The sequence below is a fragment of the Natator depressus genome, chromosome 6 (assembly GCF_965152275.1).
Source record: "Natator depressus isolate rNatDep1 chromosome 6, rNatDep2.hap1, whole genome shotgun sequence".
NCBI classification, from domain to species: domain Eukaryota; kingdom Metazoa; phylum Chordata; order Testudines; family Cheloniidae; genus Natator; species Natator depressus.
In genome coordinates, this window is record NC_134239.1 from 93,913,935 (window position 1) to 93,932,727 (window position 18,793).

At 40.3% G+C, this 18,793-nt stretch overlaps 1 protein-coding gene across 3 annotated transcripts in view; it reads right to left on the minus strand.

Annotated features, from left to right (window-relative positions):
• CEP128 (centrosomal protein 128) overlaps positions 1-18,793 on the minus strand; it is a 423,731-nt gene that overhangs the window by 389,078 nt on the left and 15,860 nt on the right. For all 3 annotated transcript variants that reach the window (XM_074956067.1, XM_074956068.1, XM_074956066.1), the window contains exons 2-7: positions 16,443-16,603; positions 13,835-13,921; positions 5,131-5,257; positions 4,328-4,449; positions 1,515-1,606; positions 164-236 (exon numbers count right to left, since the gene is read on the minus strand). In XM_074956067.1, coding sequence (XP_074812168.1) covers positions 164-236; positions 1,515-1,606; positions 4,328-4,449; positions 5,131-5,257; positions 13,835-13,921; positions 16,443-16,589 — 648 coding nt within the window. In that variant the 5' untranslated portion in view covers positions 16,590-16,603. The remainder of the gene's footprint in view (positions 1-163; positions 237-1,514; positions 1,607-4,327; positions 4,450-5,130; positions 5,258-13,834; positions 13,922-16,442; positions 16,604-18,793) is intronic.

The following is an 18,793-nucleotide window of genomic DNA, read 5'->3' on the forward strand; positions in this document are numbered from 1 at the left end:
AGTGAAAGCACCCAAGCCCCCTGACCCAGACTTCACTATGTTTTAAGGACGCATTAACATGTCAGTGTTAAGTCGATTGGCAAGATGCATGTTGAACTAGCTACATAACACACCTGCTCTCCTTTCTCCCCATCCCAGTTAGCTATGCTGAAAACACACTCACAGTTTCTTGTCTTTGGGATTCAGTGAGCTTTTCAGACAAGTCTGCCAAGATCTTTTTGGTTTCTGCATCAGTCCTTAGAAGGAAAAAAATGCAAAGATTAATTTTAAATTTTAATAGCATAGGTTAATTTAAACTGATCAGCAATTATATGCCTTTAACAAACATTTATTTATTTGGGGTTTTAAGCTTTTGCAATGCCTGCATGTTAGGGCAGTTTTTAAAAACAGATCTTCTCTGTCTGCCAACTCCTAGAAAAAGCAGCGGTCAGACTCAGGTGGCAAAACCACATACTAAAATGTATCCACACTTTGAGTGCAGATAATGGGGAGCTAATTTGTGAGACATACCACCACTCAAACTATAAAACATATGACTAACATGTAAAAAATCAGCAACAAGAGAATCCAGAATGCAAATCATTTCTCAAGTTACTTTCAGCAATAATTTTGTTCTAGGATTCAGATTTTGATGAGGACACAGCCATTACATAGTAGCTATTCTATGTAGTGAGAAAGTCATATTCCTGAGTTTTAGCTGCCTATACACTTGCAATAAGATAGTGCTAATATTTGCTTTGTCATTCATTCAGAGATCTGACAGCACCTTGCAAACAATTAACTTAATCCTTTCTACACCTTTTTGCAGATTATGCCCATTTCACAGAACTATAAGATGAGGCACAGAAAACATAAGTGACCTGCTCAAGGTCCATCTGTTTATTTTTTTTTGGATACTACAGAAAATCTTAAAGGCTTCAATCAAAGCTCATTGAAGTCAATGGTAGTCTTTCCAGTGACTTCAGGGGGCTGCTGATCAGGTCCTAAACACAATCTACCAGTGGAGGAGTTGAGAAGAGAACAAATGGTTCCCAACTCTTAACCCACTGGATTAGCCAATGAAAAACGCTACCGATGAAGTGAGCTGTAGCTCATGAAAGCTTATGCTCAAATAAATTGGTTAGTCTCTAAGGTGCCACAAGTACTCCTTTTCTTTTTGCGAATACAGACTAACACGGCTGTTACTCTGAAAGCTTCCTTTGAGAAGGATTGCGTTTATTATATACTGAATAGGAAGATGATGTGACTTAGATAATTTATCATCATGCAGGTTTTCCTTCCCGCACATTTTGGAAGGAAGTTCTAAAACTCTCCTCCTATTAAAATTATAATAGCATGCATATTGTCCATTTTGTACTCCTGTGATTGTTAATGGAACAAAATATAACAAAAAAGCAAACATGGAACAAAATTTAATTTCTATATTTATAAACAGCCCTTAAATTACATTTCCTAATTTATTCTTTAAACAGCTCATCTTTTCTGCCTGATGTGGAAATGGATACTACTTATACCGGTTTCTTCTTGAAAGCTCTCTGCTGATATCATCTCCTAGGCGAACCTGTTCACTGCTAAGGTCCCGAAGGGAGTGGTGTAAGGAATGCAGCTGCAAATGAGAACAAACAAATTAAGCTGAAAAGTTTGAAATGTCTTTCTTCAGTGTCATTTCAAAAGGAAAAACATATTTTAAAACTTTTTAAAGAAACATTCAAACAAAACATATAGGTTAAAGATGACAAACGTGTCAAACAAATTCCAGACCTGAGGGTCCTATGGTCTGCTTCCGGTTCTAAATACTACAACTATATTATTTCATATCTAATTTAACATTTACTCATAGTACAGGGCTGGATTAGGCAGGTGTGCTAGTACAGCACTAAAGCTTTTCTCCCAGCAACCATATCACACCACCACACTTCTCAGCTGTGCAACTGAAAATGAAGTAACAAGATTCTAAACCACGGTTATTCTAGTGCTTCACAGCGCATGGATTTCAGTTACCTCACCCTTTCACAATCCAATCCTGGTCTCCCTGCTCCAAATCAATCAGCAGATCTGGGCAGGTGGAGAAATTAAGCTCTCTGAACCATTTGTATTACCTTTCTAAGGCATTCTTGTAAATTTCACTTTGATTCTCCACTCTGAGCAAGCGGAGCAGTATAGTTACAGTGTAGAGCAGCATGGTGTAGGAGGAAACTGCTGGGGGAGAGGAAGTAAATCTACTGAGAAAACACTATTTATAAATGAGTCTAGACTTATACGGATTTAAATGATTGTGGAATTATTAATATATTTCATGACTTGTCATATCTAAGAAATATGGGAAGACCTGGCAAGGTAAACATAGGGAATGTGAATGCTGCGATTGTGAACGTGGCAAGGGGGGAATACCAAGATTCAAGATGTGGTAAGTGAGATTTGAGCATCACCTCATCCCAAAACTCAAATTCAGCCTATGGCCATAGTCAATAAAAACCATCCCAGAGAACAACAACTTATCTATGTTTTTACCGAAATAAAATGATATGGTTAATATTTAAGTAGTTTTATAAAAATAAGCAAAGCAGTACTTATATTGGCATATAAGGACACTCTCCCTCTCTCTCTCTCTCTCTGTGTGTGTGTACGTACACACACCATCAAAAACAAAAAAAAATATTTCAGAAAGATATTTAACTATACATACAAAAATCTTATTTGCATTCTGGAAACCACCATAAAAAGACAAAGTGCTGTCTACACACACAGGAAAAACACTGTTTTTCCAAAGAGCTTATTATTACAGATATTTTATTGTTGAAAAGATTAACTAACTCTTCTTTTAGGGGATTACAAAGATTACGGTGGAACAACTCTGGTAGTTTCTGGGGTCCTCAGGCTCTCTTAATCCCGTGTAATAAAGATTTAGATTGGATTACAGTACAAAAGTTGCATTTTTACATCAACTGATCATCTAGCAACTAATGAAGATAAAGAGCTCATGCTGATTTGTTAGATCTATCGGCTGTCTTTAATACTAATTATGGTGAGGTTCTGTTGGCATAACTGTGGTTTACTGCAGAGGTAGAGGGACTCGCTCAAGTAGCTCCATTCATATCTACCTGGGGGAGCCCAGAGAGTAGTTTGGGGTACATGCTCATATGCGCTGAAGCCTCTCACATAGGAAGTACAATAGGAATCCATCCTATTATACTACCCATTCAAAGTGTATATCAGGCTGTTTGGAGAGTTAATGAGTAGAGATGCGCTGAGGTGTCTGCAACAGACCAACCGACACCAAAATCTTCATCTCATTTCACCTGCCTGGTGCAATGGGACAAATAACTCAATGTCTACATGTAAGAGGGTGAAAATGAGGGCAAGCTGGCTGAAGTTAATCCAAACAAGATTGCAGACACTGATATCACTATACACCATGCCTTTGACACCATGAGTTTGGATTGCCATATATGTAGCTTTATGTGTAGTGCATTATGAAACCATATGAAAATTGTGGCCAATCATTTAATGAGCGGTGTATCACATGGAGCAGATTCTCCCCCTGGGCTATCCACTACAGTTATAGTCATTAAACAAGCTCAAGGTGAGCTCCCTTAATTTAAAAGAGATGGTGCTGGTCCCAGGGCATCCCACAGAGGAGCTCTTGAATCCAGAGCTTGCTTCCTCATAAGCCCGTGAAAGTTAAAAACTGTTAGCTACAAGACCTGTTTTAAGCAGACATTTGGGACGAAGATGAATGATGGACTGAGAACTGGAAGTCCCAGCATGTCTGAGATAAGCACAGGTGAATTAAGCATGGGACAAGACTAGTGTTTTAATTCTGTGTTGATGTTTATTTAAATAATTGTAAAGCACTAAGAGCTGTAGACTTTAGATCTTTTTCTCATGATTACAAAAGCTAGTTTATTATATGTCAATCCTATATCAAGATATTTTCAAATACTACCTTTTAGGATATATACAGCATGTCACAGCCTCTGTCACTCTTTATATAAATAAACTATCAAGTTTTGGAAGGAGCAATGACCAGCCCACCTCAGCCAGGAGGACGGTTCCCACATGGTTAGTATTTTGAATGAGAGGTGAGAGTGAACGAACTACAGCAAGGGGAATCTTAGAGGACCTTCCTCAAAAACATGCACACTATGCTGTGCTCACAAGTGACATGAGTGCACTATGCATAAAGAATACTTAGAGAAACTCTAGAAAGGACTTTCGTGTCAGCAGCCAAAATACAAGTCCATCTGCTCATTTCACAGATTTTTTTAAAAAAAAAAAACAACCAAAAGGGAAGTTTGAGAACACATCTCCTACTAGTATTGAGTACCTGGTCCAAATTATCAGCCTCATCGACAAACCGGACATTAGCAGATTTAGACCTCTGACGTCTAGTGCTCCGAGTCTCTCCATAATCCCTGAGAGGTGAGGTAGGCTGGAAATGGCGACTCCCTTTACAAGATAAGAGGTAAAAAAAGAAATAAATGGAAAGACAACACTGCAGAAAGGGAAAATTAAAAAAAAAATTCACACACACACACATATATAGGCATATGAGAAATCAAAGACACAATATGATAAATTTCACAGATAACCAATAAATACATTTATTGTGTGCTTGTGCATTTCATCTCTCAAGTTTCCCCCCAAAACACCTGCCATCTGCCCACTAACCCATCTTCCCAGGATTTAGTCTAACATTTCAAACAGTTTTGTTTCTTTAAAATCAACCTCCTAAAGAAATATTTCCTTCTCATCCCAAAAGTGAAGAATTTGTCCCCAAAATTACACCTGTCCAAGTCCTAGGAAGGAAAAAATTCAATACTGGGCAATGTCAGGTTTTCCTATACATAAAAAAATATCACAATTTTAAAGTCCAGTATTTCAGAGCTCTCTCAGGCTAGAAAGAGCAAATTTATATTAAAGGAAAAGGAAAAGATTCCCAGCTTCCCAATGAGACACATAGCACTTACTACCAGCCCTGAATAGGCCCAAAACATTGGATTTTTAAAATCATGACTTTTCTTTAAATGGAGTAGAACCATGTTTGTTTTTCTTTTTAATGTAAATTCACTCTCTAGCCTTAAAGCAACGTTACAATGCAGTGACATTCTAGAGCTTCTTAACACTTACCTGTGGCTGCTTCACCCTCCAGGTCACTTGTGTATAAACTTGAAAGAGAGGCACTTCTCATTCCAGAATTTCTGAACAATCGTTGGCTCCTTAATTGGCCTATAGATTGTTCCAGTGTCTCTTTTAACTGCAGTAAAAATGACAAAATGTTAAAAGGTGTGTATACAGACATGCAAGAAAGTATGAATGTAAAAAGTGTGTGCATGTGCACACACGCATGAGCATACAAATAAAATAAATAAATAGGTTTTGCTTTGAAAACCAAAGAAAAAAAAAAATCTGGAAAATTGACTAAAAAAACAAGTAGAGTTGCAGTCTAGGAACACCAGTTTTTGCAGTTAGAGCTGAAGAGTAATTTCATTGTGGCATGACAAAACTTGTTGCACGCAGTGTCTATGCAACAAAGATGCATCATATTTTGATGTCTCCACATCATAATACACTTCACGTCACATTTGCTGAAGTGAAAGTTTTGGAGACAGGTCAATAGTCCTCCAACCCTGCTGGCAAGAGGTAGAATTGGTCTGAAGAAGACAGGAGTGGTAGCCTCATAGCATTTTAAGTACAGTATCTTTAAAATAAAAGGACACACAAAAAAGTGCAGTGCAGCAGGACCACAAAGGACTGTTCTGCACCACAACCTAATCAGACAATGGAGAAAGAACTCTCACCAACTTGAAATGAATTGAGAAGGAAATGAGAAATATCAATTATTTCAAATTTCACAGAATTTAAGGCCAGACTGGACTATTATGCTCAGTTAGTCTGATCTCCTGTATAACCCAGGCCATAGAATTTCACCATGTGATTCCTGCATCAAACCTGTATGTTCTAGTTGGGTTAGAGTATATCCTTTAGACAGGCATCCAATTTTGATTTAAAGAGTTCAAGTGATGGTGAATTCATTGAATACCTAAGTAAGTTGTTCCAATGGTTTATTATTCTCACTGTTAAAATGTTCACCTTATTTTAAGATGAATTTATCTAACTTAAGCTTCCAGCCATTGGATCGTGTTATGTTAGATTAACGAGTTTCTGTTAAAAGGAAGTCTCTCCCAATGTAGGTAGCTATTTATAGACACTGATCAAATGACAGTGGCTCAAGACAGTTAAATCCAAAGCCGACTGTGAAGAGTTACAAAGACATCTCACAAAACTAGCTGACTGGGCAACAAAATGGCAGATGAAAAATAATGTTATAAGATCAAAGTAAAGCACTCTGGAAAACATGAATCTCAACTATACATACAAAACAATGGGGTCTAAGTTAGCTGTTACCACTCAAGACAGATCTTGGAGTCATCATGGATAGTTCTCTGAAAACATCTGTTCAACATGCAGCAGCAGTTATAAAGCTAACAGAACATTAAGACAGAAAATATACTACTACTATTATATAAATCCATAGTACACCCACACCTTGAATACTGCATGCAGTTCTGGTCACCCATCTCAAAACACCTTTTACTTATCACAAGAACCAGAGGTCACCCAATGAAATTAATAGGCAGCAAACACAAGGAAGTACTTAAACCAGTGGTTTCCAATACCGGGTCGCAGAATGTAAGGCGCTGGGTCACGGCGGCTCTGGTCTGCACCGCTGACCGGGCCGTTAAAAGTCCCGTCGGCGGTGCTGGCCAGCTAAGGCAGGCTAGTTCCTACCTGTTCTGACACCACACTGCAACCCGGAAGCAGCCAGCAGCACATCCGGCTCCTAGGCGCACGCTGCCCTGGCCCTGAGCACCGGCTCCACACTCCCATTGTCCAGGAACCAGCCAATGGGAGCTGGGAAGCTCGGTGTCTGTGGGCAAGAGCCGCGTGGAGCCACTTGTGCTCCTCCACCTAGGAGCCAGACCTGCTGCTGGCCGCTTCTGGGGTGCAGAGTGGTCCATGGTGCCAGGACAGGCAGGAAGCTATTAGCCAAGATGGTCAGGGACGCAATCTCATGCTGTGGGTATCCCTAAACCTCTGACTGCTGGAAGCTGGGATGGAGTGATCAACAACCAATATATTTCAAATATGAATAGAGTTGCATACCATGCAAGAAGTAACTCAGCAAACTGAATTATGCTAAAAAAAAAAAAAAAGGCACATACCGAAAACTATGCCAATGGGATGAAATAGTGTGGTACACCTGGCTTCAGTGCTCCTGCTCTGGACCCACAAAGTCAAAGATCCCAAGTCAAAGTGAGGCATGAGTTTAGAATACCTTTAAAAAGGAAGTCCCCCACCCAATTAAAATTAATTTTACTGTTTCTATAGAGAAATTGAGGTGGTAAAGTAAGTACTCAAGGGACAACATCACAGCAACAAGAAGCAAAATCCCTTTAAAAATAACTACAGAAAGAATTAAAGAGAGACTCCTAAAAATGTTCTGTTTAACATGAACTTAGTCTATGTTAAATACTGAAAGAAACCAGATGTCATAAGAGGCATGAAGATAATCACACATTAGTAAGTTACACACACATTATTAAACAAGGTATAGAACACAAGTGGTACATTCATCCAGTCACTCCTTTATTAGGCTAATAGCTAATATCTGTTCATGCTCTTAATCAATTGCCTCACTTTAGCAGATAGAATGGCTGTTTTTGCAAGACAAGGGTAAAAACAACACTATTTGTATTCTGGTGATTTGTTAGATGAAGACCTGGGTACAATACTTGTCATGGAACAACTGGACATCCAAATAAGATATGGATTTAAAAAAATTTTGTTGTAAATTGTATGTGTCAGACTGAGAAATCTTGATGCAGTAGAACTTACCTGTATATACTCGATCATAAGCCAGTTTGTTTATAAGCCGACCCCCCCCAAAGATGAATAAATAAAAATTGAAAAATTTTATGACCCATTCGTAAACCGACCCTATAATTCAGGGGTCAGCAAACTGTGGCTCCCGGGCCATCAGGATAAGTTGCTGGCGGGCCAAGATAGTTTGTTTACCTCGAGCGTCTGCAGGCATGGAGGTAAACCTAAGTAAACAAAGTGTCCTGGCATGCCAGCTGCTTATCCTGACGGGCAGGGACAGCAACTGGTGGGGAAATTTGGGGGGGAGGGGAAGCTGGCCCAGGACCCCCACACTCTCCCCATCCCATCCCTTCCCACCTTATCTGGGGAGGGCGAGGGGAGGATGTCTCCGGCCTGGCTGGAGTTGCTCTGGCAGGCTGGGCAGCGCAGTTGCAGCCTGCTCTGGCGGGCCAGACCGGGTGGCGTGGCTGCAGCATGTTCCAGCAGGCTGGGCCAGGTGGCATGGCTGCAGCGTGCTCCAGCGGGCCAGGCGGTGCAGCCACAGCCTGCTCTGGTGGGCAGGGCCGAGCAGCATGGCTGCAGCCTGCCAGCCCTGGAGCTGCAGCTGCTTCGGAGGCTGGGGGGAGAGCAGCGTGGCCAGAAGGGGAGAGACTCTGGCCTGCCTCTTCCCTTCTAGCTCTGCTCCCTCTCCTTTCTCCCTCTGTTGTGGGGAGGAGCTGTGTCCCATGTGTCCCATCTCTCCGTCTCTATACCCATTCATAAGCTGACCTCCTTCTCTGGTGCTTCCCTTTTTTACTAAAAAAAATTCGGCTTATGAATGAGTATATATGGTAATTAAAGTACAGTGTACTACAGAAAGAAGGATTCCAACTGTATAGTGGCAACAAAACTGACTTTTTTTTTTTTTTTAAAAGAACACCACAATAAAAGATATTTGAAATATAGGCACTCAGTTTGGAGAACAGCTATTATTTTAAAAAGTAACAGATATATATGGTCTAAGTTCTTAAAGTGATAGTCTGTATTCGCAAAAAGAAAAGCATAAGCTGTAGCTCACGAAAGCTTATGCTCAAATAAATTGGTTAGTCTCTAAGGTGCCACAAGTACTCCTTTTCTTTTTGCAAAGTGATAGGAGTAGCAGGAACAAAAACCTTTAAACATATCTTTACAAGAAAAGCAAACTTATTTTAAGACTATTCTGAGACAAACACATTGGTTCTCACATGAGATTCAAAGCAGGAGTGAAAACAACAAGGAATCTGGTGGTGCCTTAAAGACTAACAGATTTATTTGGGTTCTAGCCCACGAAAGCTTATGCCCAAATAAATCTGTTAGTCTTTAAGGTGCCACAGAACTCCTTGTTGTTTTTGTGGATATACACTAACACGGCTACCCCCGATACTTAAAGCAGGAGTGTTTGTTTAAGTTACAAACATCTGAATTCTACCCAGGCCAAAGAGAGAGGCAAGAATTGGAACTTGATAGCTAAGAAAAGACAAAGGCAGACTTTCACAAAAGAATAATGAAAACTCCAGTGGCTATTAGACACACAAGGGTAGGCAAACACATCCCGGTCTAGCTAGAGGCCACACAGCAAGTAGGGTTAGAACCAGGAATGAAATCCAAGTCTCCTACCTGCCAGTGAACCACACTGCCTCCTCTTATGTGAAGATAGGGACATAAGGTCTAATGTTTTCACTAGCTAGAAGGAACCAGATTCAATCAGGCTAAGGAAATTAGAGACAGGAAAGAACTAGGGTTTTTACAGAGTCTCGCTTTTCCTCATTTAATTGTTCCTGGCTAGCTTTGTCTTTGCTATATGTGTCTTGCATCCAGAACTGATCTAATCCTTCCTGGCTATCTTCTTCACTACAGCTACGAAAGAAGCATCTTGGGGAGCCACTAACATGCATTTTCGTAGTCAAGTTGAGCATCCTGAGCTGACAGACAAATTCTGTTTCTGAAATATATTTAGTACAATCATCTAGGTAGTGCACTGTGGCTTCCTTTTGCCATCACTCCTCTCAGTCACTGACAAGCATATGGAGTTCTTTCCAAATAGACCGCAAACTGTTGAGTTTAAAGAGATGGGCATGGAAGTACAGTCAGTTGTGCAAGAACAACTCTGGACTGACTTTGTTAAAAACTAAACAAAACCAATGAGCTGTAAATAAGGTTTACATAATGAAACTACATTTGTTGGATACTGCAGAGCACTGCAAAAAACAAATCTATCATAACATATAGGATTTGCTGCACTGGATCACTGTGCCATCAAGCCTATTACCCTGCATCAAAGAGTAACCAACATCTTAATACTTCATAGGAAGGAAAAGACATCATTTCCCCCTTCATTCACCCACCTAAATGTTTTATACATAGGGACGAGAATGAAGGGGAAGAAACAAAGATTCCTTTTGAAGTAAAGTGAAAACCAGGATTAAAATTCATTCATTGTAGGAGCAGCTCACAATCAAGACATGGCTATATTATGATTAAGCTAATTGTTGATAGTCAAACTTCCCCTGAGCAACTGACGACAGGCAAAATAGAAGGATGTAGACTACAGTATTCTTATGCAAAGCAGGATGCTGTAATAATCTTCTTCTAATTTCTCGGTCAGGAATCAGGGCCTGCAGCAGAGCTAGTCTCCAGGCAGCCTCATTAGTATATCTGGGCTGCAGCCTGATTAGCCATCCAACCTGATTGGCTGCAGAGGCCAGCAGCTGCAGCTTGCTGGCTTCTCAACACTCATCCCCATCACTGTGGCCTGCTCCTGCATTACCTTGTTCATACTGCTCCTGCTTGCATCGAGCCTTGCCTCTGTCCTTCCCCCTACCTTGAACCCCTCCTTTCCTGCTTGCTCCAGTTCCTAACCTCCAGTTTGACCCTTGACTCCAGCTCCTGTCTTGACCCTCTGGCTCTGGTATCCAGATCCTGACTTCCGATTTTGACCGTTGGTTTTGGCTCCTAATGACTGACTATGGCTCTGAACCCAACCACAAGGCCTGCTGCATGCTCCGGCCAATAGGCTACACTGCCTTTCTCCAAGTAGACTGACTTCCCTCATAGAAGCATCCAGGAATGGAAAGAACTGTTAAAACCATATTTTTTACTCTTTGCTCAAGTTTCAACAAGAGATGGCAGAGTCCTAGATCAGCTTAGATATTTTGAAAACTAGATCATTCCCTGGAGGTAACATGTAATTGTGGAGTTAGAAGGTAGATTTCTGGCTGCTAGGATTCAGAGCAAGACTCTTGTGAGGACACAGTCTCAACACAATACACCTATGTTTAATTCCCTTGTATGGCCTCCCATCACCCAACAAAAACTTCCTCACTGTTCCAGCAGGCTTGGAACCATATAAGAGGGGACAACTGTATCAAGGGTTCCGGCAGCCAGGGATGAGAAATAAATAGTAGCAAATCAGCAGCATGTCAAAATAAGCAAGTGAGACTGCTAGCAGGCAGGAAGAAAGCATAAGACCATTGGTACACAGGAAGTAGAATATGGATGTGAAGGTAATGGAAGATGACTTTTTTATGTTGAGGGAAGTGAACAGGAGCTGTTTGGAAGATGAAGTTTTTTATTAATAGAGGGTGGAGACTATACTTTAGTATTCTAAGTCTCCAACAAGAGGTGTCCTAAAACTTTATTGCTCAACTTGAAGAGAAATCAAGTCAGAAAGATATCAGTCATCCAGATGCTAAAAGAGAAGGTCCTGGATCAAAATAAAATTCTGACACAGCCATGCTCAGCCAAAACCCAGTTCAACTTCTAGCTGCCTGAAAAGAACACCTATCGGTATATTGAGAGTAAATAAGCCAATCATGTTTTTCTATACTCTGCAAAGTTAGTGTCTCTCTTTTAAAAAAAAAAACTGAATAAATTCCATTAGTAAAACAGTGAAAACTAATAAAACCCAACTGTGAACCTACATTTGTGTCTCCCATGGCCTAGAGAAATGTTAAGAGTAAAAATCAGCAATTAAATTATATATATCAGCAAAGGCACAAGTACTCAAGTTTATCTTCTAAATCAGAGTACTGTATTAGTATTGAAGACATCTACGCTTCCCAACTGGGATAGTTATATTCCTAATTACTAGGATAGAATAAAATTTTCCTACTGCTTTTTCAGAAGAAAAATAGCAGGTAATTCTACATTACAATGTAGAAGTATGGAAATTCTACATAATTTAAATATTTAAGTTTAATTTCTTTAAATATTCTACTTATCTGTATTGTGCAGTTGTACTTGGTAATAGTACAATGGAGCACTGAGGGGCATATTTCACTAGAATTTACACAACTTACAGAAGTTGTATTATTGAATTCAATGAATATATACTAGAGTACTCAAATATTAGGCCAATTTTCAAGCAAAACAGTACATTTTCCACATTTCCTTTCATATTACAGGATTCAGTTTCAATACATCTCTGACTGTAACATCTCAAACTTGATAGCTCCTGTCATAAATATAAAGGGAAGAGTAACCACCTTTCTGTATACAGTGCTATAAAATCCCTCCTGGCCAAAAGCAAAATCCTTTCACCTGTAAAGGGTTAAGAAGCTAAGGTAACCTCGCTGGCACCTGACCCAAAATGACCAATGAGAGGACAAGATACTTTCAAATCGGGGGGGGGGGGGGGGGGAGAAGGCTTTTGTCTGTCCGTCTGATACCTTTGCAGGGAACAGATCAAGGATGCAAGCCCTCCAACTCCTGTAAAGTTAGTAAGTAATCTAGCTAGAAAATGCGTTAGGTTTTCTTTGTTTTGGCTTGTAAATTCGCTGTGCTGGAGGAAATGTGTATTCCTGTTTTTGTGTCTTTTTGTAACTTAAGGTTTTGCCTAGAGGGATTCTCTATGTTTTGAATCTGACTGCCTGTGAGATTATCTTCCATTCTAATCTTACAGAGTGTTTCTTTTATCTTTGTTTTGTTCTTCAAATAAAGTCCTGTTTTTTAAGAATCTGATTGGGTTTTTAGGGTCTTAAAAATCCAAGGCTGGTTTGTGCTCATCCTGTTTATTCTCAAGCCTCCCCAGGAGAGGGGGTGTAAGGGCTTTGGAGGATATTTTGGGGGAAGACTTCTCCAAGTGGTCTCCTCCCGGATTCTTTGTTAAATCACTTGGTGGTGGCAGTGTACCAGGTTTTAACCTAAGCTGGTTCCCAAGGCAAGAAAGAAATCTGTGCCTTGGGGAAGTTTTAACCTAAGCTGGTAAGAATAAGCTTAGGGGATCTTTCATGTGGGTCCCCACAACTGTACCCTAGAGTTCAGAGTGGGGAAGGAATCTTGACAGCTCCCAGAGTACCAACCAATTTGTTCATCCTTAACGCTATCCATCTCCTGTTTTACTCTACAATTAAATATCATCCCATTCATTTCTGATTAAGTTCACCCTGGGGCAAAGGCTTGCAAAATGCCTGTGTACCACATTTAAGCACCATTCCATGTCAGAGGCTTAAGTCGTGTATAGGAGGGCCTTGTGTGGGCCCTCTGAACCATGGTTAATTTCGCCCTTCAGCCATTTCCTAAAGGGACCATAAAGAAGGCTGGGCCAACCAGTAATAAAAGTGTTCTAATCTCATTCAGAAACTCTATTACTTCCAAAAGGTGGTAGTACAGAAGACTATTAAAAGATTGATTTATACTGTTTAAATCTCTCTATATATATAAAAACAAGGAGTCCGGTGGCACCTTAAAGACTAACAGATTTATTTGGGCATAAGCTTGTGGGTTTTTTACCCACGAAAGCTTATGCCCAAATAAATCTGTTAGTCTTTAAGGTGCCACCGGACTCCTTGTTGTTTTTCTGGAGACAGACTAACACGGCTACCCCCGATACTTCTTTCTCTCTCTCGCTTGCCCATTGCTAAACACCAATTTTCAACCGGTTATATAATAATACAGGAGGAAGAGGCTTAAGGTTACATTGAAAGTTGCTCACAGTTGCTATAGCTTCAGTCTGCTCATTGTTGTACTCTCTGTACTGTCCTAGCATCTGGTCAACATGTCTCAGGTTTCGGTTGGTATCCTTAAGAACAAAATTGAGGAAAAAGAATATTAAATTAGAAATCTTCTCTCCAAAGAAACAAAAATGCATTACTTTTTAGCTTTACCATTAATACTTTGCCTCACATTAGGTATCTAAATAAGTGATCTGATTTTCAATGTGGCTGAGCACCCACTACTCCCACGGAAGTCTGTGAGAGCTGGAGATGCCGAGCACATATGAAAACAAATCAGACCAATCATTTTCAATAGATGCCTAAAGTTTAAGCAGCCAAATTTTGGACCTTGAAGGACCTTAAAGCAATCATTTAGCCTCATATTATGGAATCTCAATGGGATTGCCAAAGTATCATTATTAAGGCTACATTGTAGTCACGGGTATTTTTAGTAAAAGTCATGGACAGGTCACAGACAGTAAACAAAAATTCATGACCCGTGACCTGTCCATGACTTTTACTATATACCCCTTACTAAAATTTGGGCCAGAGGGCCAAGAGTGCTCTGGAGCAGCAGTTTGGGGGTGCTGCAGGTGCTGGGGGATGGTGGTCCCAAACCCCCTCTGGTGCTGGGGGGAGGCAGGCTGCAGCGTGAGGCCCAGGACTCCTGCTAGTGCTGGGAGGCAGGCAGCAGCATAAGGCCCAAAATCTCCGCTGGTGCTGGCAGGGGGGAGGGTTGGTGGGGATGGCAGGCTCCCTACCCTTCTCTGCCCAGCTCCTTGGAAGCACCCAGCATGTCCGTGCAGCTCCTAGGGGGAGGGAAGGCCGGAGGGCTCCGTGCGCCATCCCCGCCACGAGTGCTGGCTCTGCAGCTCCCATTGGCCAGGAACTGCAGCCAATAGAAGCTGCAGGGGCCGTGCCTGCAGGCAGGGGCAGCACGCAAGCCTCCTGGTCCCTCCATCTAAGAGCTGCAGGGACATGCTGGCCACTTCCAGGGAGCCCCCCGAAGGTAAGTGCCGACCCGCACTCCAACCTCCTGCCCCAGCCCCGAGTCCCCTCCCACACCCAAACTGCTGCTGGCAGGAGGAGAGTGCGGTGGCCCAAGACTGCCCCAGCAACGGTCAGTGCGACTGCCCCAGGGGCTGCCTGAGCTGCTCAGGCAGCCACAGAGCCAGCTGCATCAGAAGTCACAGAGGTCATGAAAAGTCAGGGAATCCATTACTTCCGTTACCTCTGTGACAGATACGCAGCCTTAATCATTATCTGTATTTTACAGAGGCAAACAGCTTAAGCTACCTGTCAAGTTCAACAAACAAGGAAGAGAGAGCTTGAAGCTATGGGTAGGCACTCTGAATAAACTGAAAATAAATACTGGCATTTTTGTTATATTGTCTGGCTCAAAGGCTACATAAAAATATAAGACACTGTCAAGTAAAAAGGAAGTGTGATCTTCTAGTTATGGCATAAACTGGAGTCAAGAGATCTGGATTCTATGAAGTGAATCCCAGCACTGAACTCTCAATGCCTCGGTTCCCCCATCTGCAAAATGAGGACAATACATACTTCACACCAAAATATTGAGTCTTAATTCATTAATCAAAATGATGAACACAGTGCATCTAAATCAGGATCTTTCTTCAGCTCAGAATTAAAACTGCAGTGTTGTATCTCACTTATTCCAGCTCAAGTTTACTCTGTTTTCAAGTTAAAATTTTTCTTTTCTAAAGTTACAACTCCGCAGACTCACCGTGGGTTCTCTCCTTCTCACACATCACCAGTAGCAAAGATACTGCAAGGCAGGCCAACTTGCACCCTCATTTTTATTGCTGGTGATGGATGCATAAAGAAGGAAAGAACCCAGCTTGAATCTGCAGGGCTGTCGGCTGGAAAGCAGTCTTAACTTGCAAACTGAGCAAGTTTGAGCTGGAGTCAGGGATACATAAAACATGGAACCCCACAATGCCAACTGTACCGAATTACTTTTGCCCACAGAGAAGCCACTGCCCCAAAAAGTCATCCAAACAAGTGACATGCACTCTCTTTTGCACTCTAGCCTGTCCATGATCCTTCATCTGAACAGTATCTATTCAGATTATCAGATCTGTGGGGAAGGGATCTTTGTCTTCACACCCATCTGTAATTTTTTTTTTAATTTATATTGTGATAACACCTAGGATTCCCAGGACCCCATTGTGCTAGGCAATGTACAAACACAGAACAAAATGACAGTCGCTGCCCCAAAGACCTAATGTATCCTGTTGGAATTCTCCAATTAATTTAAAAAAAAAAAAAAGGATTGCTCTGTTCACATTTTGCCAACTTTGTAACTGAATGAGACATTATCAGACCTTTCAATGTTTTAAATGAGTCATTTCTAACAATATTTTATCATGCTTCCATGTTGCTGTCAGAAATAGCAGTAAAATACTCACTGTAAACACAGACATGTCATGCTTTATTTCCCAAATACTTTTTACAGTTTATAAATGGCAAGTAATATTCCCATTACCACAGCACTTTAGACCACCTCATTCAGAATATTGGGCACTTTCTTTTACACAAACATAACTTATCTGTTTGCACAGCATCTGATCATTTTCTAACAACCTGTAAAGTGCTTGCTAAGGTATGGATCTTCTCTGTAACATCTCCAGCACCATGGTTTCGGGCTCTGCTGTGGGTGGCTCTTAGAGGGCCCCGCCTTCCTACACGACCACGAAGAAAGTTCTCTGAATCACTGGATGAATCTGCCATTGATGTATTAAAATCTGGGGAACAGGGGAAAAGGACAGATCTGAATGTAACCACACTTATATTATAAAATCCAGTCATTGAAATATGAACAAACTTGAACATCTCTATTTGCCCACAAATATATATTTTTCAGAGTGGTGATTAAGAAGTGTGCAAACTATGATGAATCAGGGTTTTTGATTGTAATAACGTGAAGGGAAGATGACTATTACAGTGAATGCTGACAACTCTGGAAGCATAAACCAGCTGAAACAATTAAAGAAAAAAACAGGCACATGAAAATAGTTTAAGATGCAACACAGTATACATTTCTCTGCGCTATAGGTACACACAAGAAATTTAAAGAAGCAACTGATGCCTCATGAAAAACATTCTATATAGAAATAGTTTTGCCTCTATTTTCTCACTTTATAGGAAGAGGTGAACAGATGTAGTGGGAAGGAGATTCTTTCTATATTAAATATAGAAGTTGACATAAAATCCAAGATCTCTGTTTCTTACAAGTTCACCTGCTTCAGGTTAACATGAAGTCATAATCCCGATGAAGTGAGCTGTAGCTCACGAAAGCTTATGCTCAAATAAATTGGTTAGTCTCTAAGGTGCCACAAGTACTCCTTTTCTTTTTGCGAATACAGACTAACACGGCTGTTACTCTGAAACCTAACATAATTGTCACTACAGCAACAAAATTATAACACCACAAAGGAGGAATTAGGAGTTCAGGTGATCATAGGTAGAAGAAAAAAACTCAAAACAAGTATATTTTTAAATGCAGCTATCACGAGAAAGAATTTTTAAGAAGGGAGTGGCAGAAAAAAAATATAGGAAAAAGTAGCATTTCTTAGGCAGAACAGCCTTGAAATAGATTTCAAAAGTTTTCAATGAGGCATGAACTCATATTAGTATTTTTTGTTTAATCTAGAGAAGTGTTAACTTCTATTAGAGGAAGCAGATTACTGGAGTCAGGACATCTCTGTTCTCCTCCCATCTTTCCACGAACTTTGGACAAGTCACTTGCTAAGCCACTTAGACAAGTCCTATGCCTCAATTTTCAGTCTGATCTGTCAAGCAGTGTGTTGCGAGTTTTAATTAGCTGTGGTAAAGTACTTTGAGACCTTCAGATAAAAGAAGCTTTAGAGCTATTTTAGTATTTTTGCTTTATTTAATTTTCATTAGACATATCTCTTCAGACTCCTCACATCAAATATTCAACATAGTTTTTTTTAAAGTCTTTCTATTCAGACATCATCTTCATGATAAATTCTCAATGTGGTACATGCAACTTCTACTATATCTAATGTCTTTTAAAACCATTTATGTCATCAACCCATCTATCACTTTTCTCCTCCAGCTTTGACGACCACTTTGTCCACTTCTTCAGTGAAGACCTCATCTTTTTTCCAGGCTGCCTCCTACTCTCTCTCTTCCCTTTATATTAATTTAACTAAAATGAATAATCTCTTCCTTGATGCTTATGGCTAGTGATTAAATTATATTCACATTTCTCCCTCCCTATGTATTTTTACTGAACTACTAAAATATACATATACTTAAACTAAGTATCACCACTACTGTAAATCTTGTTTTTCCTCACTTTATGCCACACTACTGTTTGTCACATCTTAAATTCATATTACACACTCTTTTAGGCAGGAAGCGTGTCTTTCCACATTTTCTGTGAAGCACCTAGCATAGTTTTGGATTATAAAAATAGTGTTTATAAAAATAACACTGTTGTTGAAGAATTGTGTACATCGTAGCAGTCAATCATGTAATCTACATTGTTTTAGAAGACAAAGAACTGATATAGCAATATTTTGGAATAATGTGATAACTCCCTGACTTTTCAGAAGGTCTTCTTTTTAACTCCATAACTGCAATACATTAGCAGCCTAAGAGCTTTACTAAAACCAATGATAATATTTTGCATTTATACAGCAGCTTTAATCCAAGGTTTTCCTACAGAGCCATAAATCACTATCCCCATTTCATACATGCAGAAACTGAGAAGGCAGGAATGAAATCTAGAATTTGCCAAAGGTCACATAATGAATCTGTGGCAGAACTGGGAGTATAACTCAGGTCTCCTGACTCTCAGCCTATAGGTCTAAATACTAAACACTGCTTCCATAAATGCACAGAATCCTTCTAATTTCTCTCTTATTTCTACATGGATTCTTTGCAAAGTTTTTTGATTTACAGAA